The sequence below is a fragment of the Euprymna scolopes genome, chromosome 30 (assembly GCF_053919585.1).
Source record: "Euprymna scolopes isolate OS-2025 chromosome 30, ASM5391958v1, whole genome shotgun sequence".
Lineage (NCBI taxonomy): Eukaryota > Metazoa > Mollusca > Cephalopoda > Sepiida > Sepiolidae > Euprymna > Euprymna scolopes.
The window spans coordinates 102914074-102939017 of NC_136511.1; the positions used below are offsets into that span (position 1 = coordinate 102914074).

The 24944-nt window shown below is 35.0% G+C and overlaps 1 protein-coding gene across 1 annotated transcript in view; it reads left to right on the forward strand.

Annotated features, from left to right (window-relative positions):
• Window positions 1-24944, forward strand: part of LOC145254554 (uncharacterized) — a 143876-nt gene that overhangs the window by 101885 nt on the left and 17047 nt on the right. The window contains exons 17-24 of the mRNA XM_080113079.1: window positions 755-1217; window positions 5440-6221; window positions 8081-9322; window positions 11769-13016; window positions 13960-15204; window positions 16833-17854; window positions 18081-18321; window positions 20532-21193. Coding sequence (XP_079969205.1) covers window positions 755-1217; window positions 5440-6221; window positions 8081-9322; window positions 11769-13016; window positions 13960-15204; window positions 16833-17854; window positions 18081-18321; window positions 20532-21193 — 6905 coding nt within the window. The remainder of the gene's footprint in view (window positions 1-754; window positions 1218-5439; window positions 6222-8080; window positions 9323-11768; window positions 13017-13959; window positions 15205-16832; window positions 17855-18080; window positions 18322-20531; window positions 21194-24944) is intronic.

Consider the following 24944-nt stretch of genomic DNA (forward strand, 5'->3'; position numbering starts at 1 on the left):
TATATCGAATATATGTACACATATTATTGTATGAAAATTCAACAGTCTATATTACTGATATGACAAGGTTTCATCGTCGCTGTATAAAAATTCAACAGTGAGGCTTAAAAAATGAAAATGCATCTACGATTCATTTAATTTTTACATATATAATAAACTTATATATTTTAAAATAATAAACTTATTTCTATTAACTTAATATTTATGTATGTTTACGTTTGATCCTCATAACATATATATATATATATATATATATATATATATATATATATATATATATATATGAAATATAGAATGGTTCTGTGAATAACTAATGTTTACCGTATGTTATATATATATATATATATATATATATATATATATATAAAACATACTGTAAACGTTAGTTATTCATAGAACCATTCTATATTTCATACCCAAAACTTTATTTACAAACAGTTGTATCTGTACATTTCAAGTATATATATATATATATATATATATATATATATATATATATATATATATATATATATATATATTCATGATATCAAAATATTACTGATATGACAAGGTTTCATCGCTGTATAAAAATTCAACAGTGAGGTTTAAAAAATTAAAATGTATCCATCATTCATTTAATTTGTACATATATAATAAACTTATATATTTTTAAATAATACACTTATTTCTATTAATTTAATATTTATATGCTTGGCTGTGCATTCTTCTTGTTTTACTTCTTAATCCACGTGCGTGTTCTCTATTTTTCTAGTTGATATGGTACATATGGACACCAGCCATTTGAAATTCCGTAAAGACATCAGTTCTCTGACCAACGAAGAGGAATACGATTTGCGAGTTGCTATGGAACGTTTCATGTCCGATAAGTCGATTAACGGCTATCAAGCGTTGGCTGAATTCCACGGACTTCCGGCCAAATGTCCTCGTCCAGACGCCCTGAATAGAGTAGCCTGCTGCATCCACGGGATGGCCACCTTCCCTCACTGGCACAGGCTTGTCGTTATGCAATTCGAAAATGCCCTTGTTGCCCGTGGATCTCCAATTGGCGTCCCTTATTGGGACTGGACCAAACCCTTCACAGCTCTGCCCCATCTTTTGGCCGATGAGACTTACGTTGATCCGTATACACAGGAAGCGAAGCCGAATCCATTCTTCAGGGCTTCAATCGATTTCTTGAAAGCCGATGTTCACACATCACGTCAAATCGACGAGCGGTATGTAAGCAAGACACACACACACACACACACACACACACAAACACGCACACGTACACACACACGCACATATATGGCTCTTCTTTCTATTTACACGAACATGCACACGCACGCATATATCTTTATTTCTTTTTACATAAGCAGTAATATGTTGCTACACATTCATGAGCATATTTCGGCTAGCTAGTTACAAATAACTAGAAACCTCTTCAGGCGATACAGCTTATACGAAAGCAAACTTTGCAATGAAAATATCACGTTTTCCTCGTCACAGAGAGTTAAAATCAGTTGTGAAAAAAAAAAAAAAAACTATTAGGGGTGCGGATTTGATGTAGAGGTAATGGAAGACTAGAAAGAAAGTTATTCGTATGCGTATTTGATCCCCCGCCCCCGATTTTAAAAATACTAGTGTGTATAGGTTTAAACATTAGGGGAATGTGGATTTGACATATCTATGCTAAAAGGGGTTTCGGATTTAATCGGGGTTATTCAGCTATAAAAATGTTTTTAATTTATGTAGTCAGAAAATGTATGACTTACGTTGCCCTCTTGTATATCCTCCTCCGTCACTATCATTCTTACACACATCAGTGAAGACGTTAAGAGATGAGGAAGAAAAGGAAAAGAAGCAAGAGATAGAAAAGAAAAGAATATAGAAACAAAGAAAGGGGGGAAGGAAGAACGAAAAGTGGAAACTATAAATGGTTTATTGGTGGTGATTCTAAGGCATGTCTTTCTCCTTCTCATTCGTCCCTCATCCCCGTCCACTTTCACCACTCACTCCCATATCTTATAATAATTTTTTCTTAATTTACTACGGCGAAGCTTTGAAATTTGTACAGCAGCAGCAGCAGCAGCAATAATAATAATAATGATGATGATGATAATAATAATAATAATAATAATAATAATAATAATAATAATAATAAAATCCTAAAATGTATATAATTAATTTATCTCCATGCTTTGATATAATCATCTACTCTAATTGTGATAATGATAATTAAAAATAGAAGTTAATGGGGATAAACATGTTGGTGACTGTGATATTTATGATAATTAATAATGGTAATTTTTAATAATAACCATATTGATTAATAATGTTAACGATAGTGGGAAGAAAGTGTTTAAAGTAAAATTAAAAAATCAAAATGTAAGGAATAATGAATAAAAAAAATTAGAAGATGAGGTGCAAACGGCAAAAGATAAAATAAGTCAAACTATAAAATAACTCTAGATAACCGATCTGAAGGTATCTATGTATACATATATATGCATATGTATACATATACATATGTACATGTACACATACATGTTCTGTATTCATTTGGAGTAGATATAAATAAAATATTTTAGAGTTATTTTATGTTATATAAAAGTGCATATCATTTACTGTTTACATTTATAATATACTTGGTGATTGTGAGAGGTTGAAAGTAGTTAGAGTCTAGAGTTCGTAATTAAAAAATTATGGTTAAGAGTGGTTTAATATATTAGAGAAAACTATTGGTTTCAATTAGAACAAAAAGTTAAAATAAAAGTTTAAAATTAGGCTGGTTATTAATTCCGTTTTATTTGTTTCGCTTAAGTCGTATTAACGGTGACAACATTTCTATAGCATAAGAGTTGAAGCAAGGACATCAACACAACACATAATCTTAATTTTGTCGAATATTTCTAGTAAACATCATTAAAAATTTGATTGAGACTTGATAGGGGCTACAACGTACGTGTATATGTGAAGTTTTAAAATTTCAGTAGACCAATTGAGGGACATTGTAAAAAAAATAAAGAGTATACCTTACTCTACTTCGGTATTGAGCACTCTTGTATTGATCTCACTAAACTTTATTGGTTGCTTAACCCCTGGAAAACAATAACCGCAAATTATATATATATATATATATATATATATATATATATATATATATATATATATATATATATATATATATATAGACTTATATGTGATATACTGATTTCGTGTAATTCAGTTAAATTTTCATATACCAATGAGTTTTAAGCCCAAAAGAGTTGATTTAACGAGTAAGCTACAAAATTATCATATTTCATAATTGAGCATTTATATACTGTGAAAGCAAAATCCGTAACTACAGCAAAGGTAAAGGTGTCTCACATGCTTTATTCCGTTAAGGGAACTTTTTCCGTTTTTTTCTTTCTCTTCAAAAATGCTCTATTGTCAAAAGTGTGTTTATTCATAAAGTCTGAAGAAATGCTGGCCTTGGAAAATTTTCAAACGACATAATGTTTGAAATTGTTCGACTGGCCATGGAAACAATTGTAACGTAAAATGAAATACACTTTTTATTGACATCAACACCCTTTTTGAAGCCTTGATTTTGCTTTCATAGTATATATATATATATATATATATATATATATATATATATATATATATGTGTGTGTGTGTGTATGTGAGTGTAGGTGTGTGTGCGTGTGTGTAAAGAGATATGTGTGAGAGAGATAATGAGTCATATATTGTATTGAGCACTTTTGATTTGTGTGTGTAGCTTTCTAAACATTTTTTATATATGTGCTACTGAATTCCCACATCTTTTACATTTGTAATTTCTTTCTTATAACTTTAAAACGACCATCCCAACGTTTATGATAGATATGTGTGTGTGATTGACTTACTTCGCCGTCTTTCTTTCTCTTCAACTGTCGTTGCTACCGTTACGTCTCGCCTTGTGATCACTGCTCGTCTAATGATTGCTTCATTCCACGGATGGTCGTCAAGCGTTTTATGCGTTTCACTAGATAAATAAAACTTTTCTTCGCACAGAAAGGTAGACAGAAGACGTTCGCTGAGAGTTTTGAAAGGTTTTATTTTTTAGAAAGAAATGACTAAAACAAAAGATTAACTTTTAATTAATTACGTACCTGGCGTAATGCATAAAGGACTGAAATAATAATCAGTTCTAAGTAACAGCGTTCTGGAGATTGAAGGTTCAATCCTCAGTGCAATTGATCCTCAAAATCGAATTACGAATTACTTAAAACCTCTACACGATCATTGCTAACGGGAAGAAAGCGTATAACGTACTCTCGTTCCATCATGAACAAAGAGTTCCAGTTCTAATTTCGTATTGTGTCTGAGTTGGACAGCAAGACTCCCCTGTTCAATCAGATACACCTGAAGAAGGTCGGATGTTTATATCGATCACAAATTTGTGAGATGAAAACAATAGTTCGAATAATCCAAATAATATAAAGAATCGAGGTGTTCAACGGTGACTAATACGAATTTATTTCACTAATAAAATTTCAATATTTGGGTATACATAGACATCGTTATGCATTGGTATTGCTACAGACTAGAATCATGCATGCATATATATATATATATATATATATATATATATATATATATATATATATATATGATATTGCCAGCACCTATGTACTATGAAGAAGTTGTAATGCTGAGCAATGTTAGCTATGGGATGAAAAAATTGAATAAATCCTCTCTCCTTTTAGGACGCTCATACTTCGATCTCCTCTTTGCTGTTTAACAAAGTTATCTCAATATTCCTGACCAAAAGAGTTCTTGTCCAGGAGCCCTTCAAGACAAAGAAAGATAAACAACAACAGAGCTTGTCAATAGGAAGAAAAGATTTAATATTTTACACTACTTTACCAAAGAGAATTGTAAATGAGCACTCGAATATTCACGAACCTCATTAACAAACCGATGTGTAGTTATGGCCAATGTGAGATATGGATTGAATATAAAGAAAGAATTAAAAACTATTATATTTTATTAATCAATAATTAACAATTGTTCTCTATTTACAACCGCAAGAGAAATTAGTTTAACCGTCTTATTAAGGGAAAGCTCTGTGACACATCTTAATCCAAGATGTCTGCCTTCTAGAATGTGCACAGGACATAAATCTTATCCGAATTCCTTTAAAGCAAGGAAAATACTTCTAACCGCAAAGAGTTACTTCCCTTTTTTATGTTTTCTAATTGAAATTATCCTTAATCTAAAAGAAATCAAGAAATGTTTGTAGCCGTGCAAGTTTAATTTTAAAATAATTTTATCATAGTAAGATAATTTTGTTGGTTATGAAGGTTTTGTGGTTATTTGTATTGTATCCGAAAGGATTATTTAACTTTAATTTTATTAATTGGAATTTGATGTTGAAAATAAGACTCATGCTAAAACCGTGTATGTTTTTTTTCGATATAAAAACAGATTGTTCAAACAACCAAGCAAAGGAGACCATGGTTTTCTTTACGATGGACTTTTACTGGCATTTGAACAGGAAGACTTCTGCGATTTTGAGGTGCAGTTTGAAGTGACCCACAACGCTATCCATGCATGGACAGGTGGCAGTGAACCCTACTCGATGTCCTCCTTGCACTATACTTCATTTGACCCGATGTTTTGGCTGCATCATTCGCAAGTGGATCGACTGTGGGCAATCTGGCAAGCTCTTCAGATCCAAAGAGGAAATCCTTACAAGACTTACTGCGCCAATTCCGAAGTCTACAATCCGATGAAACCGTTTTCTTTTGAGGCACCCTTGAACAACGATGAGCTCACTAGACAACACTCTGTTCCGACCGATGTGTACGACTACCAAGCTGACCTCGCCTATACCTACGACACCCTCTTCTTTGGGGGAATGTCGATTCGAGAACTGCAGCGACACATCGAAGAGGACAAGGCCAAGGACCGTGTGTTTGCCGGATTTTTACTGATGGGCATTCAAACTTCGGCCAATGTTGATTTGTTTGTCGTGGCCGGAGGAAATGAATTCTCCGTCGGTTCCATTGCCATCCTCGGTGGCAGCAAGGAAATGACTTGGAGATTCGACAGAGTTTATAAACATGAAATTACTCACGCTTTGGAATCCCTTGGGGTGGATAAGTTTGCCGAATATACCCTCCGGGTGGATATTAAAGACGTCAACGGAACAGCTTTGCCACCAACCGCAATTCCTGCACCGATCGTCATTTTTGCACCAGGACAAGGTAAATAAATTATATATATATATATATATATATATATGTATATATATATAACTTGAGCTTCTAAACAAAAAGGATTGATATACACAAAGAGTGAAATATATTTGAAAAAACATATTTTATCAAAACAACACACACAAACACACACACACACATATCTCTCTGTGTGTATGCACACACACACACACACACACACACACACACACACACATATATATATATATATATATATATATATATATATATATATATATATATATATAGGATGAGCACATACTTATGACATACCTATCTTGTAATCACTGTGAAAATCTAAAAATTCTCTTCACAGGCATACTGATTAACAATAGTATATAATCAAGATTAAATTCGAACAAAAATTTACAAATATATCACGAACAACAAGAAGTATGGAAAGACACTACTACTACTACTACCACTGCTACTACTACTACTACTACTACTACTACTACTACTACTACTACTACTACTTCTAATAATAATAATAAGAATCACAAGGGAAATTAATAACTCAGAAATACTTATAAGCAAAAAATAACTTTATAATGAATAAAAAGTTACTGTAAAATTATAGTACATTGTAATTTACAAAACAGCTGATGAATTAAGTCATCATTTACCAATCTAAAATATTTAAACATCAAAATTATAATAACAAAATATATTATCTCAATGTGTCACGCTCATGGGAACCATGTCCTTGTTCATAGCTTTGAACGCTTCCACAATGGTGCGTTCTGAGAGTCGCCAGTTGGTCTTGACCACGATCATTCCCTAGACGAAATAGTCAAGAAGATCGCAGTTTCCACAAATCCGGCAAGCAGTGGTGAGTAACATTGTTGACCAGCGATGTTTAAGTCGCCATGATCTTGTGTGCAGGAGCGAAGATTTTCTGGAAGGTGTAAGGGGTGTTGGGCGGCGATCTTGTCCACCCAGGACTTAACCTCCCTCGTCAGAACCTCCTGGTAAATCTTCTCGGTAACTAACGTGTTGGATATTTATGCAACACTCAATACGTATGACAAGTATGTCCTACAGTTCCTGTGAGAATTTAGAAATGAACATCCAAGCCCATCATGACAAAATACGAAGTGACTGTAGTAAAGAGAAAAAAAGTAAACTGAATACTTGCCTTTCATCAAATAACTTCTTTACAAAACATTAATAGATGTATAATCATTTATCAAGTAGAAATATTTTTACCTAAAATCCCGAAGAACAAATATATAGAAGAAACCGCCCATGAATAAAAAAAATAATTGAAGGTAGTAAAAATAGAAATAACAATAAATCTCATAGAAAAACTTACAAACATAATAATAATAATAATAATAATAATAATAATAATAATAATAATAATAAAAACAACAACAACAACAACAACAACAACAGCAGCAATAATATAATTATCTGAAATAGTAATAACTCAGAAATAAAAGTTTACTGGAGTAGCAAATATTTTTATTGTCTCTTATAGCATATCTGAGCGTATTAAAAATATATTCACACTCGACATTTGTTAATAACATATAGATAAATATTGATACAATGGAATCTATTTAATTTCAATCATTTCAAGTTATTGATATTTAAATTTTCTTTTTGTGTAAAAAGTTGGATATGATTTCTAATTTCACATTCCAAATAACAGTGCCATTCTTCAAGATAGTTGATATTTAGTAGTAATCAAGAGCATATTTATAATTCTAACATTTTTAATGCAGAAATCTATGTGAAATTATTCTCAGATACATTCAACATCCGCAACATTTGTAATTAATTGATAGCAAGGTATCAATCGATTTTATAGTTATTAATTTTTATTTCGTTTTATTTTACAGCTGATACCAATGTGGAATTTAACGAAGAGCATCGATCTCGAAAGAATGTTGACAGCATGACAAAAACGGAAATGGACTCGATCAGAAGTGCCCTGGCAGCTTTCGCCGCAGATAAAGGTGCCACTGGCTTCCAACAAGTAGCCGCTTTCCATGGATCAACGAAATGGTGCCCAAGTCCGGATGCTGCGCAGAAATACGCTTGCTGCCATCACGGTATGGCCACTTTCCCACACTGGCACAGGTTGGTTACTTTGAATTACGAAAACGGCTTAAGACGAAACGGTTATTCCGGTGGTGTTCCTTATTGGGACTGGACTCGGTCCATTGATGCCCTTCCCGCCCTCGTATTGGAAGAACAGTACACAGATGTAAATGGCGAAGCCCATCCGAATCCATTCTTTAGTGGTGCCATTGATGAAGCCGGCGCTGTTACAAGTCGAGCACCGTCTGCAAATCTTTTTGAAAAACCCAAGTTTGGAGAATACACTCATTTAGCTAACGAGATTATTTTTGCCCTTGAACAGGAAGACTTCTGCGACTTTGAAGTTCAATATGAGATCGCCCATAACCACATCCATGCTTTGGTCGGTGGTACAGAACCTTTCTCTATGGCTTCACTGGAATACAGTGCCTTTGACCCGATCTTCATGCTCCACCACAGTAACGTAGACAGAATCTGGTCCACCTGGCAAGCTTTGCAGAAATTCAGAGGTAAACCATATAATACAGCCAATTGTGCCATCGAAATGCTCCGTAAACCAATGTCTCCATTCAGTCTTGCAAGTGATATCAATCCTGATAGCATGACTCGTGAACATTCAGTTCCTTTCGATGTATTTGATTACAAGAAAAACTTCCATTACGAATACGATACTTTGGAACTGAACGGTTTGTCCATTCCCCAATTGTCAAGAGAAATCAACCGACGAAAGGCCAAGAACCGTGTGCTTGTCACTTTTATGTTGGAAGGTCTGAAGAAATCTGTACTTGTCGAATACTTTATCAAAGATGATGGATCAGACAACAAAATGAAGGCCGGAGAATTCTACGTTTTGGGAAGCGAAAATGAGATGCCCTGGAAATTTGACCGCGCCTACAAAGCAGACATCACACACACAATGGACGAAATGAAACTTCATTATACCGACAAATATCATATTGAATACACCGTCACCGACCTGACCGGAGCCGAAGTTGCTGATGTTTCACTAGCAACCTCTGTCGTTTATGAACCTGGTCTTGGTGAGTAGAAACGTTTATTATTTTACTCGCAAAATGCAAACGTGTACACACACACACACACACACACACACACACACACACACACACACACACACACACACACACACACACAACACACACACACACACACACACACACACACACACACACACACACACACACACACACACACATATATAACTTAAATGCAATTTTTATTTTAACTAAAACACATTGTTCAAGCTTTTACATATTTTTATACTTTCTTACGACAATTATATTAAACTATGTATATATATTACTATTTCTTCGTTTCATTGGATACAGCCTTTTCCCCTGCTACAATCACCACATACGCCCAATACACTGAAGAAGGCGCAAGAAACGGGCACAATTTTGTTCACAAAGAATAAAAAAGAAGACTTTTAAAAAGACATTTTGTATTCCTGCACATAAACACAAAAGAAATAATAGAGATAATATATAAATATTTATATAATCTTGTTATCAATTTGTATGCATATATATGCATGTATGTGTAAATGTTACTTAGTTAAAAAATATTCATGCAATGTTTTTAGTGTTATTATGTTTTTTAATTCTTTACATTTATGAAACACGCATCAAGTTAAAAAATATTTTACAATTATCTGAGCCTTAAACTCGATTATTGATATTGTAAATAAAACCGGCATAGTATTGTATGCTCTGCTAATTATTCTTTTCTGAATTAATCACGCGTTTCATTCACATACAAACACAAAACTAAACAAAAACTAAAACTCTTTAATAGTATGTAGATATATTTTATTTTTATTTGTTAATTTAACTCATTTGTTAATTATTTATTGAAATTAATTCATCCCAAATAACTTTTTTGCATGAGCAGATCATCATATCATGATTAGATAACTCTGACAGATGTTAAAAACATTTAAAAAAATAAAGGTTTAAATTTCAACAGAATTTATCGCGGTTAACGGTGGCCGAATGAATTAGGTCCTTGCTAATGAGGCCAGAGATGGTTTCTGTTGCCAAGTTCGAATCTATCGACCGGAGTAATCGTGACACCCTGCACTGATAGTTTCCGAAAGGATGAAAAACGAGTGTCTGTAGGTATATATATATATATATATATATATATATATATATATATATATATATATATATATATATATATATATATATATATATATATATATCTATCTATTAAGTAATGTGATTGATAATTTAAAATTTAAAAATCAAATTATAATTAAATTAAAAATCCGTTTCATAAGAAGGAACAATAACAAAATCAATTATCTGTACGATCGTTTCGGAAAACAATGCTTTTTTATTGTGGTATACATCAAGTTATGTACAATAATTACATATAGTTTTTTAATAAGCAAGGTCTCCTCGTCAGCAAATTTTGAAGGGTTTTTATTGAATTTAAAAAATTATATGTAATTATTGTACATAACTTGATGTATACCACAATAAAAAGCATTGTTTTCCGAAACGATCGTACAGATAATTGATTTTGGTATTGTTCCTTCTTGTGAAACGGATTTTTAATTTAATTATAATTTTATTTTTAAATTTAAAATTATCAATCCCATTACTTAATATTGAATTAGCTCTAGGACATTTAACTATCGAGCTTATTATATATGTAAATTACAACGAGCACTTTCTATTTCCTGTATTTTAATTAAATTAGTAATTTCACTGTTACATTAAAATACACTCAGCTCTTTAGACTATTGTTCTAATCTCCTTTAAATTATATATATATATATATATATATATATATATATAATATAATATATATATATAAATATATATATATATATATATATATATATATATATATATATATATATATACGTATGTTTGTATGTATATGAAGAGGACGCTTCACAGAACGTCTGACACGCGTAAAAAACTATTTCAATGATTTAAAAACATTATTACAACGATCTAAACTTAATTTTCAATGAAAAACCAAAACACGGAATAATGCCATAATGTTAAAAAATACACATTGTTGGTGAGCCCCCCCCCCCTCATTTAAATATATATACATATATATATAATAGATGACAAAGGTCTATATTCTAAATTTCAAGATGTTGACCATTTTACTATTTATTCCTTTAAGTATGTTGACATGCACAATTCTTGACAACACCTGTTTCTTAGTACAAAGTTATTTGATCATTGTATCAATCAATTAATTTATTTCAACATTAACTCGCCAGAAAAAAAAAATATAACACATATCAATTTTTAAACAAAATAAATGCATATGGGCATTATTACAAAATCCAAAACAATCGTGAAATAAACCCATAAAATATATTTTAAAATAGTTCGTTGAATAAAATTATTCATTTAATTAACGGAGTTCAATTTTGATTTTAAAAATTTTATATGCATTCAAAATTTGATGTAATTTCGTAATTTTTCTATTCCCTTTCAGGTAATTTCGGCGAGGGTCGTCAATGGATCAGCCCCGTTACGAGCGCCAGTCGCATCCGGAAGAACCTAGTGGACTTCAGTGATGGTGAAATGGAATCTTTGCGAAACGCCTTTAAACAGATGGCAGATGAAGGTCGATATGAAGAGATCGCTTCCTTCCACGGCCTTCCTGCTCAATGTCCAAATGAAGATGGTACCATGGTTCACACATGTTGTCTTCATGGAATGCCTATCTTCCCCCATTGGCATCGTCTCTACGTCTCTCTAGTCGAAGATGAGTTATTAGCCCGAGGATCAGGAGTAGCCGTGCCCTATTGGGATTGGGTAGAACCCTTCGATGAATTGCCACGTTTAATCAGCGAAGCAACCTTCTACAATTCACGTAACCTTCAGATTGAGCCGAATCCATTCTTCAAGGGAAAGATCAGCTTTGATAATTCTGAAACTGACCGAGACCCACAACCCGAGTTATTTGGCAATAAATATCTTTATGACCACACCCTCTTCGTGTTTGAACAGACCGATTTTTGCGAGTTTGAAGTTCATTATGAAGTTCTTCATAATACTATTCACTCTTGGCTCGGAGGACGAGATCCTCACTCGATGTCTTCTCTCGATTTCGCTGCCTACGACCCTGTGTTCTTCCTTCATCATAGCAACGTTGATCGTTTGTGGGCTATCTGGCAAGAGCTTCAGCGTTACCGAAAGTTGCCTTACAACGAGGCCAACTGTGCCTTGCCCCTCCTCAACGAGCCAATGAGACCCTTCAGTAATAGTACGGCCAACAAAGATCGACTAACCTTCACCAACAGTCGACCCAACGACGTCTTTGACTACCAAAATGTCTTACATTACAAGTACGATAGTCTTTCCTTCACGGGTCTCAGCATCCCTCAATTGGAGAGGATCTTGCAAAAGAATAGAGGACACGACAGGATCTTCGCTGGATTCTTGCTCCATGGCGTGAAGGCCTCCGCTGATGTCCGTATTTTCATTTGTGTGCCGACCGGAATAAATGAGGAAAACTGCGCTAATTATGCCGGCATCTTCTCCGTTTTGGGAGGAGATACTGAAATGCCCTGGCAATTTGACCGACTCTTCCGATATGAAATCACACACGAATTAAAGAAACTTGGTCTTAATCAGAACAGCCATTTCCGAGTCACAATGGAAATTACGGCCGTCAATGGTTCCAAAATCATTCAGAAACTTTTCCCAGAGCCAACCATTATCTTCGTTCCCAGTGAAGGTAAGAATATCTCCTTTAGTTATTTATTTCACAATATTTTATTTCCATTTCTATTTTTATAAATTAAAACTATTTAATGTATTAAAACCACGAACTCCTAAATAAATTAGTAATAGTAAAGGCAAGACCATTTTAATTCTGTAATAAGCTCATATTGACTCTTATTTCAGATCCGAAATAGAAGACTTACATCTAATCTGTTACAGGGAAAATGGTTGGATTAGTCGACCCCCTAGAAAGTATCTAACTATACCTGGTGTAATTCTCTATTTGTATAAATGTCAGGTACTTCATTAGATGGAGTACTGCTGCGACACACTTGTGAGGAGATGATTTGTTCACTTCCCTAAAGCCCAAGAGTCTTTCTCCACACAAGTGTTACTAAAGATAGTTAACCTATGAGTAAGATCTTCCATTGCAATGTAGGTTGGGTGTAAGAGTGATAATGCCTCCTACTTTCTGGATGGATAACAGTGCCAGGAGAAGCTGATTCAAAAACATTTTAAAGTTATTGAAACCATAAGTAAACACATTTTCCGAAAACATGCACCAGGAATTGGCCTAAATGGCTTCGACAGTTTTGGTTAGAAAGCCATGATCTTTAATAAAATAAAAGATAAACCACTTTCCTTTATTATAAAGATAAGTTTGCTGCCCTTATTTTGTCCTTTCGTTCCCACATTCGATGAGCGATGCTTCTTTGTGCTGATAAAGGGGGAAGAATTGCTGTCTTCTGAGTTGGAATATACTACCCCAACACTAATCGGTTTATAGTTTCTTTTTTCCGTGAAATAGTATTTTTTTTTAAATAATAGCTCCTTACACCGAGTAACTTTATGCCTTGTTAGGAGTGATTTCCATAAAAAATACTCTCTTTCTAATATATGATTTTGTTTAGTATCTTTGTGTGTTTAATGCTATCCCTCCATTGTGTTTTATCCAGCTGAATTCGAGGATGATACCTGGCGTGATGTGGTGACCAGTGCCAACCGTATCCGAAGGAACATAAAGGATTTGTCTAAAGAAGATATGCTGTCCTTGAGAACCGCCTTCAAACGTATGACAGATGATGGACGCTACGAGGAGATTGCTGCCTTCCACGGGTTGCCCGCTCAATGCCCTAACGCTGATGGCTCACTCGTACATACCTGCTGCCTTCACGGCATGCCAACATTCCCTCACTGGCATCGTCTCTACTTATCTCTGGTTGAAAATGAGTTGCTAGCGAGAGGATCCGACGTGGCCGTTCCTTACTGGGATTGGATTGAACCTTTCGACCATATGCCAGGTCTGATGGCCGACAAAACATACGAGCATCCGAAGACGCATGAGGCTATTCCGAATCCGTTCCACCATGGAAAGATTTCGTTCGAAAACACCGTGACCGTTAGAAAAATCGACAGCAGTCTTTATAACAACAGATACCTTTATGAACATGCCCTGTCTGCATTCGAGTATACCGATTTCTGCGATTTCGAAGTTCACTTTGAGGTGCTGCACAACACTATCCACTCTTGGATCGGCGGGCCCAATCCACATTCTATGTCGTCTCTGGATTATGCCGCTTACGATCCGATCTTTTTTTTGCATCACAGCAACGTCGACCGTTTGTGGGCCATATGGCAGGAACTTCAACGTTACCGAAAGTTGGACTACAATGTGGCCAATTGCGCCCTTCACCTGCTCAACGACCCTATGCGACCATTTAACAACAAGACAGCCAACCAGGATCATCTGACCTTTACCCACAGCCGACCTAATGATGTGTTTGACTATCAAAACAGCCTGAATTACAAGTTCGACACTCTTTCCTTCTCTGGTTTGAGTATTCCACAGTTGGACGATCTCTTGGAGAGCAGACAATCGCACGACCGCGTCTTTGCAGGATTTTGGTTCCATGGTATTAAGGCATCCGCAGATGTCCACATCTACGTGTGCGTGCCGATCGGTGTTGAGCACGATGATTGCGACCATCACGCTGGAACGTTCGCCATTCTTGGAGGAGAGACAGAAATGCCCTGGCAGTTTGATCGCATCTTCCGTTATGAAATTACTGACACTTTGAAGGAACTGCACTTGGAAGAAGGAAGCAACTTCCACTTGAAAATCGAAATCATTGCATCCAACGGATCCAAAATACCGAGTGACATATTCCCGGAACCAAACGTAATTTTCGTTCCCAGGAAAGGTAAGCGACCTTCCGAGCTCTAATCTATATATTTCCTTTCTATTGCGTTATACATATCTACGAATTCAATATGATTTCGATAGTGTAATTTACGAGGATCAGTTAACGTTTTGAAATAGTTTTGTAACTTAGCTTGGCTCATCTGATAGGCTTTTACGCTTTATCGTTGGATATGTCTGTGAATAAATATATTTTATAAATATGGACGCTCATGCACGTCTATGGCTTGGAGCATAAACTCGTGATCTACCGTTTTAGAGTCACTGAACCAGACCTAATCGTCAATGTTCATGAAGATGTAATCAGGCAGCATTTTCTTCTTCAGCTAAGATAAATTGTAAGAATTAATGTTCACACGAATATCTATATCTTAATCCGATAGCGTGTGTGTTATTTTCTGTGTCACGCTTACATCCAGGTTGTTTAATTGTTATGTACTCCCATTTCTTATCATAAATAATTTTACCAAGAATTCTTCGTAAGTTTTGGTTTCGGTTTTGATTATAGCTGATGGCACTTAAGTCATCTATCTTTTTATAAATAATTTTATCAAGAATTCTTCATACTTCCGGTTTCGATTATAACTGACGGCACTCCAGTAATCTATTTTTTCATAAATAATTTTATCAAGAATTCTTCATAATTTTTAGTTTCGGTTTCGATTATGGCTGAAAAAACTCAAGTTATATATATATATATTTTTCATAAGCTTTTATTTAGGATAATGCACCCAAGTCACATGGATATTTTATTTTTTTTGAAATCGCAACTTTATAACATATAAAAATCGATAGAACATTAACTCTATAATAATATATACGAAATCTGCAAGAGTTAAAATATCATATTTAAGCGTACTTTACGACCGGGATTTATCGGGCGTTCGTGCTAGCTTAGATAAATAATTTTGCAGTTTTAACAAAAAAGCTACAATAATACCAGAGCGTCTCCATTTACACTGAACATCTACAGAATGCTAACAAACATCAATATATTACATACGGATGAGTCCCATGTAGAATTTCCACAGGTCCCGCTAGTTCATATAAGTATAAAACAACGTCTCAATCGATAACATAAATAATAAGAAAATAACAAAGAAAGAAAACGTCTCAAGCTAGAAAGTTATAAAACATATAAAAAAATCAGTAGTTATCGATATAAAATGAAAAATACAGCAAGAGAGAAAAGGTCTTATTATGAAAATAGAGTGAAGAATTTTTTCTCACTTTATTCCAGAGCTTTATCTGACTTTCTTTCTCTATTCCCTTAAAAACTAGTAATTGTTTCCGCTGTCAGTTTTTACTTTGTATCGCTAAATTTTGTGTGACAGAATATATATATATATATATATATATATATATATATATATATATATATATATATATATATACAAATAAGTACACATTGGACTTTATCATAGAGTAGAAGATTGAGATATTTTATTTTTTTTTATGAATTTATTCACATTTCTTTTTCGCATTTTTTTTACTATTGGCTGATCAAAAGATAAAATGATCAGGTTGATAATGTACGTACGAACATCAAATTACTTGATCTTTTAATTTAAACATTATAGTCCATTTTCATTTATTAAATTTATGAACATATTTAAATCTATTTTACAGAACGCAGTATGCACGCTTCCACTAAAAAATCTGTCCGAGGTAATTTAGTCCGAAAAAATGTTGACCGTCTGTCTCTTCAGGAAATCAATTCATTGGTGCACGCATTGAAACGTATGCAAAAGGACAGATCTTCGGACGGTTTCGAGTCCATCGCGTCCTTCCATGCCCTTCCACCTCTCTGTCCAAACCCGACCGCCAAACATCGTCACGCTTGCTGTCTCCACGGTATGGCCACTTTCCCCCAATGGCACAGATTGTACGTCGTCCAGTTTGAACAATCTCTCAACAGGCACGGTGCCACCGTCGGTGTTCCCTACTGGGATTGGACATATCCAATGAAAGAAGTCCCCAATTTACTTACCTCGGAGAAATACGTCGATCCTTTCACAGCAGTGGAAACGTTCAACCCGTTCAACCACGGTCACATCTCCTTCATTAGTCCAGAGACGACGACCGCACGTGACGTCAGCGACCATTTGTTCGAGCAACCCGGCCTAGGCAAACAGACATGGCTCTTCAACAACATCATTCTAGCATTGGAACAGACCGACTACTGTGATTTCGAGGTTCAATTTGAGATTGTCCACAACGCCATCCATTCTTGGTTGGGTGGAAAAGAAATTTACTCCGTGAACCATTTGCATTACGCTGCCTATGATCCTGCTTTCTACCTGCACCATTCCAACGTGGATCGACTTTGGGTTATCTGGCAGGAATTGCAGAAATTCCGAGGTCTTCCAGCTTATGAATCCAACTGCGCTATCGAATTGATGTCTCAACCATTGAAGCCATTCTCTTTCGGAGCTCCCTATAACTTGAACCCAGTGACCACCAAATATTCGAAACCGGCCGACGTGTTCAACTACAAAGATAATTTCCATTATGAATACGACATGTTGGAAATGAATGGAATGTCCATTGCACAATTGGAATCGTACATTCGTCAAGAGAAGCAAAAGGATCGTGTTTTCGCTGGATTCTTGCTCGAAGGATTTGGATCATCTGCCTACGCTACATTCGAAGTACGTACTATTTTAAAAGCGATTTTATAATCTCCTCTTCTTTTTTTTATATTCTCTGTTTTTCTTTGTCTCTCTCTCTCACTCTCTCTCTCTATCTCTGTCCGTATCTCTCTGTTTTCTTTCTCTCTCTCTCTCTCTCTCTCTCTATATATATATATATATATATATATATATATATATATATATATTTATATTTATATTTATATGATTGATATTTCTTGTACAGGTTTGTCCAGATGAAGGCGATTGTCACGAAGGAAGTCATTTCTCCGTGTTGGGTGGAAGTACCGAGATGCCATGGGCTTTCGATCGTCTCTACAAAATGGAAATCACAGACATTCTACATACAATGAACTTGAACTTTGACTCTCATTTCACAATCAAGACAAAGATCGTCGCCCATAATGGAACCGATTTGCCCGAAGGTATTCTGCCGGAAGCCACCGTCATCCGAATTCCTCCTACAGGTAAATAACACCAATTTACCTTATCCTCCTACCCCTCCCACACTCAGTTTGTTTCTTTCTCTTTGCCATTTTAGTAAATAATAAACTGTTGTCACTTCATAACTCATATAAATATTTAAACCAAGTGGCGTCAACCTTCAAGTTGCACGACGTTGACCACGTGCATAATTCATGGCTATGACGACATTGGTTCATACGATTTCATATTTTCAGGAAATCTGGCTCATCTTATCACTTGACTTTATTTTACTCAGTTAGGATTTGTTTCAATAAGTAAAACAGTCGGTGATCGGAGTGCGTCATTGGCTGAATGGATGACCTACTAGACTATGGAACTGACTTACTGAATTCATATTTTATAATATATTCTCTCAATTACTCGCTCTGTTTCTCTATCAGTGACATTACAAAAGGGCTCTACTATGCCCAATTATGAACTAATACCTTTAGTAAAGGTATGAACCCATAATCCCTCCCAGCTATGATTGAAATAGTGGCATTTCAAAACAACCGTATGAAATCAATCGTTGGTATGATGCTTTGGTATTTGCGCTTTTCTTGTATTCGGAAATATGAGTTATCTCGCCAGTTAACTTTATTTTACTAAATTAAGATTGACTTAAATAAGTGAAACAGTCGGGGTTCGGAGTGTGTGATTAGTCAAGTCTCGGAACAAATACATTGAGGACATTGCCAAGGCTGCTACAAAGAAGGTGGGCGTCCTCTACCGTGTCATAAAATTACTCACACCAGAGAGCATCCTATGTCTTCATGTTATCTCCATAATATCTCCATGCATGGAGTATTTTTTCCATATCTGGGCTGGTGTATTAGCCGCTAGTTTCTCACTCAGGACCCAAAAATAAGTCTCAAATCTAATAGGTCCATCACTGTCGGCCAAGATCTGACCTATGTCCCATCACTACAGTAAGTGAAACAGTCGGCGTTTGAAATGCGTAATTAGTCAAATGGATGACCTAGTGAACTATAGAACCAGCTTACCAAATTCATCCTATAAAATCTATTCTTAAAGTAAGGATTATGACGATTTCTATATTACGTTTGTTAATATTTGCTTCATATTAACCCAGTTTCTATGTTTATACGTTGGTCATAATCTCACAAAGGGATTTTCCCCTTGAAACCATCATTTACTTAGCTGTCATATTTTACTTAATCATCTATAATATAAATCTCAGCTGTATGTCTGCCTAAAACTTTCGACAGAGTCGTGACGGATTTCACAAGATCAGTATCGTTTTGAAACTCATCGCTTTCGGACGACAAATATCGAAAAATTAGTTAAAACATTAATTCCTTCGCCCTCACTGGGCACTTTTTTACAGGGATGGGGCCGCTTTTTTCGCCGATATTTTCGAAAGTCATTTCTTCTTTTCGATTGACTAGCCTTAATTTAAACATTCATCACTTCCAGTTTGGCTATCGGTGGAACAGCAAAGACTTCACGTTTTTTTCACGTTCTTTTCCTCTTTCGCGTTACGGGTTCGAGCCTGCCTGCCTACTGCCACATTATTTTTTGCTTAACACGCACCTCCAAACACCCAGGCTAGTTCCAAATGTCATCTTGCTTTTTTCTTCGCTTGCCCTCAATTGGAATTGTTTTCATCCGTTTATACAATCAGAGCTTTATTCATTATGTCTATACTCTAACCCATACGTCTGTAGTTAATTTAGTTTTCTACCAGTCTGTGCAGCTTCAGCCTCAATACCAGAGAATCAATATTAACTATCGTTAAGGCGCACGCCACAAATTCATTGAATAATACCTATGCCATTCCACTGTCTTCTCGATATGTCAAGCTAATGGTTTGGCTGTTTAGTTTTACGGCATATTAATTCTTTTCGGATTATTTGATATCGAATCCAGTAATTAAAAATGCTATTATACATCAAAATATTTATATCTTTACATTTTTTTCATAGTCTTTAGTTTTATTTGTTTGTAGAGACAGATGATTGTTTTGATTAGGCGTGGGAGATCATGATTAAGTTTTGCAAAGATAAAAAAAATCCCAATAAATTCAATGTTTGGTCAAAAAGCCGTTATCTTCAGACAGCCTGCTTTAATAGCCTCCAAGAAGTGATAAGTGACACGATCAAACAAAATGAATACTTAACAAACAGTCAGACTAAAACTAAACTTTCAGAATCTGTTCAACCAATAACGCATTCACTTTTCTTTTCCACAGGCCATGATCTTGAAGTCGCCATTCCATTAAACAGAATTCGACGAGACATCAATTCTTTGGAAAGTCGAGATGTCCAGAATCTTATGTCTGCACTGAAACGTCTGAAGGAAGACGAAAGCGATTTTGGTTTCCAAACCATCGCTGGTTACCACGGTGCTCTGTTGTGCCCAACCCCTGAAGCCGCAGAATACGCCTGCTGTCTGCACGGTATGCCGACCTTCCCCCACTGGCACAGAGTCTATCTATTGCATTTCGAGGACGCCATGCGCCGCCACGGAGCCAGTGTAGCCATTCCCTACTGGGACTGGACCAAACCGACAACTCAACTGCCCCATCTGCTGGGAGATGCTGACTACTATGATGCTTGGACCGATTCTGTAATTGAGAACCCGTTCTTGCGAGGTTACATCAAGTCCGAAGACACGTACACCGTCAGGGATACCCAACCCGAGTTGTTCGCCCTCGCAGAAGGAGGCAAAGCATCGACACTCTACAATAAAGTCATGTTGATGTTTGAACAAGAAGACTATTGCGATTTTGAAGTCCAATTTGAAGTGATCCACAATGCTATCCATTATCTCATCGGTGGCCATCAGAGATACGCCATGTCTAACTTGGCCTATTCATCATTTGATCCAATCTTCTACGTCCACCATTCAATGGTAAGCAAAACTTGTTATTCTGGCAAACACATTCATTTTATAAGACTACATCTCTCAGTTTTTGTATAATTTAGTGTGATAAAGTGATTTTTTTTAGTTGTCCTGCATGATTAAATTAATAATTTCATTTTAATTTTAGATATTCATCCTGGACAACACCGATTAACATTATACCAATTTTGTGGGTGTTTGGTTCTCTAGTTTTTTCATATTTATCTATGCATACATACACACTTGGACAACTGCCTTATAGATAATAACTAGCAGGGCTACCCGGCGTTGCTCGGGACCGTATAAACAATGAAAAAACAAAAGCAGATATTGAACACATGTTTTATTCTTAGGGGAGAGGAATCTTTCATCTCAGGTTTTAGCGTTACAAACAAACATTTGTCTTCTTTTATATATATAGATAATGACAGGTTTTTTTGGGCCCCCCCTCGAAGATAACTGATCAGTTGACCAACTTCTAGTGGTCCGTTTGATGTGAAATTTCGATATTTGTCATCCGGGTGATGGGGCTTCGATATGATACCAAATTTGTCAAGTTTGGTTCCGACTTTCAAAAGTTTTAGCGTTACAAACAAACATACATACACACAGACGTTTGGCTTTTATATATATAGACTAGCAGGGCTACCCGGCGTTGCTCGGGACCGTATAAACAATGAAAAAACAAAAGCAGATATTGAACATATGTTTTATTCTTAGGGGAGACGAATCTTTCATCTCTATGTATTATTTGTTTTATCTACCCCCGGACTGGTATTGTTCATGTTTTATCCCTAGCATAGGTAATTTACAGCATGTATATGAAATTGTTTTACCTTAGGGAGAAGAGAACAGGTAATATACAACATAATGTGTCTATATTACATCCCTGGCAACGCCTAGAAACCAGCTAGAACATGTATTTCAGTCAATCTTTATTACATCCTGGGCTATGCCGGGAAACCAGCTAATCTCTATTTAGTGACTTGACCACCAAAATACCTCCCTAAGTGTGTCCTTTCTTTTGAACTTATTAGATATAGGTATCTAGAAATGTGTGTGAAATTTTGTTGAATGCATTGTTCACTATGATTTTCTTATTGTTCTACACAATATCAACTGTAGCGAAATAAAACAGTAAACTTAGTGTAGTGTTAGAATAAAGAGCAAAGGAAAAAATTAGAATCATATTCTGTAATTGCAAATCTAAATTTGCTAGCGTGTACCAGTATTTGCCAGGTTGTGGAAATTTGGAATTTATAACGTATGTAGTGGCCTTTTCCTAGATACCTATTGCTAAAATGTTGTTCAGTGATTAGTTTGGATGAATGAGAAAATGTAATTGTTTGATGCATAAAAAATAACTCATTTGCTGTATTTGATATTAAGCAGCAAAATATAGTGATTTGAATATTAAGGAAAACATCAAATCAGATTATATAAAAAAAAGATGAAATTAGAAAATATATATTTTCTGTTTATGAGTTTTGCCAATCAAAATTTTGTGGCAGAAATTGGGTGATTACCATGCAATTTTATTTTGATAAAATTCTTAAATTATTTCAATGTTTATTATAATTTCTTATTAGTGACTTGTTATCATCAAAATCCGCCCCAAAGAGTGTCCTTTCTTTTATTAGGTATCAGAATAGGTATCCAGATTTCTACTTCTATACAAATGTGATATTTCGGATCTGTAGATAAACAATTTGTTGCATATATAAGCTGAGAATTGTTCTCTCTCATTCTCTCTCTCACACACCCACACATTCTCACTTTTATAGATATAATAGATAAATTATGCTAGATATATTTCCATGTGTCTGAATAATCTATATACAAATTTTCAAATCTGTAGATAAAAAATTTGTTGAGTATATAGGTTGAGAATTGTTCTCTCTCTCTCTCTCTCCTCTCACGCATGCTCACTTTTATAGATATAATAGATAGATTATGCTAGATATATTTCCATATGTCTGAATACACTATATAAAAATTTTCTAATCTGTAGATAAAAATTTGTTGAATATAAAGGGTGAGAATTGTTCTTACTCTCTCTCTCTCACACACAGACATATTCTCACTTTTATAGACATAATAGATAGATTATGCTAGATATATTTCCATATGTCTGAATACCCTATATACCAATTTTCAAATCTGTAGATAAAAAATTTGTTGAATATATAGGTTGAGAATTGTTCTCTCGCTCTGTCTCTCTCTCTCTTGCTACCTCACACACACACGCAAACATTCTCACTTTTATAGATATAATAGATAGATTATGCTAGATATATTTCCATATGTCTGAATACCCTATATACAAATTATCTAATCTGTAGATAAAAAATTTGTTGATTATATAGGTTGAGAATTGCTCTCTCTCTCACAGACACACACATTTTCACTTTTGTAGATATAATAGATAGATTATGCTAGATATATTTCCGTATGTATGAATACCCTTTATAACAAATTTAAAATCTGTAGATAAAAAATTTGTTGAATATATAGGTTAAGAATTGTTCTCTCTCTCTCTCTCTACCTCACACACACCCACACACACAAACATTCTGACTTTTATAGATATAATAGATAGATTATGCTAGATATATTCCATATGTCTGAATACCCTATATACAAATTTTCTAATCTGTAGATAAAAAATTTGTTGAATATTTTCAACCCTTATCCTCGAGTGGCGTCTGGGCCTTGATAAGTAGTAATGCGTATTTAGCAAAATATAAATATATATATATATAACAAATTTACTGAATTTCCATTACTAACGATTACTGTATTGTCCAATTGACTACTGCGCTTTTCAACCCTTATCCTCGAGTGGCCTCTGGGCCTTTAGAAGTAGTAATTACTAACGATTACTATATTGACCAATGGACTACTGCACTTTTTAACCCTTATCCTCGGGTGGCCTCTGGGCCTTATTGTCCAATTGACTACTGTGGACTTTTTAACTCTTATGCTCGAGTGGCCTCTGGGCCTTGATAAGTGGAAATGACCAAGTAACAAAAAATAGGTATATAACAAATTTACTGAATTTCCATTACTAACGATTACTATATTGTCCAATTGACTACTGTGCACTTTTCAATCCTTATCCTCGAGTGGCCTCTGGGCCTTGATAAATGGTAATGCGTATGTAACAAAATATACATATATATAACAAATTTACTGAATTTCCATTACTAACGATTACTATATTGTCCAATTGACTACTGCACTTTTAAACGCTTATCCTCGAGTGGCCTCTGGGCCTTGATAAGTGGTAATACCATCGAGTGGCCTCTGGGCCTTAATAAGTGGTTGTGCCTAAGTAACAAAAAATAGGTATATTACAAATATCCCGCATTTCCATTACAACCGACTACTACGGTGCACTTTTCAATCCTTATCCTCGAGTGGCCTGTGGGCTTTGATAAGTGGTAATGCGTATTTAACAAAATATTAATATATATATAACAAATTTACTGAATTTCCATTACTAACAATTACTATATTTTGTCCAATTGACTACTGCACTTTTCAACACTTATCCTCTAGTGGCCTCTGGGCCTTGATAAGTGGTAATGCCTATCTAAACAAAATATAAATATATATATAACAAATTTCCCGACTTTCCATTACTAACGATTACTATGTTGTCCAATTAACTACTGCCATTTTCAACCCTTATCCTCGGGTGGCCTCTGGGCCTTATTGTCCAATTGACTACTGTGCACATTTAACTCTTATCCTCGAG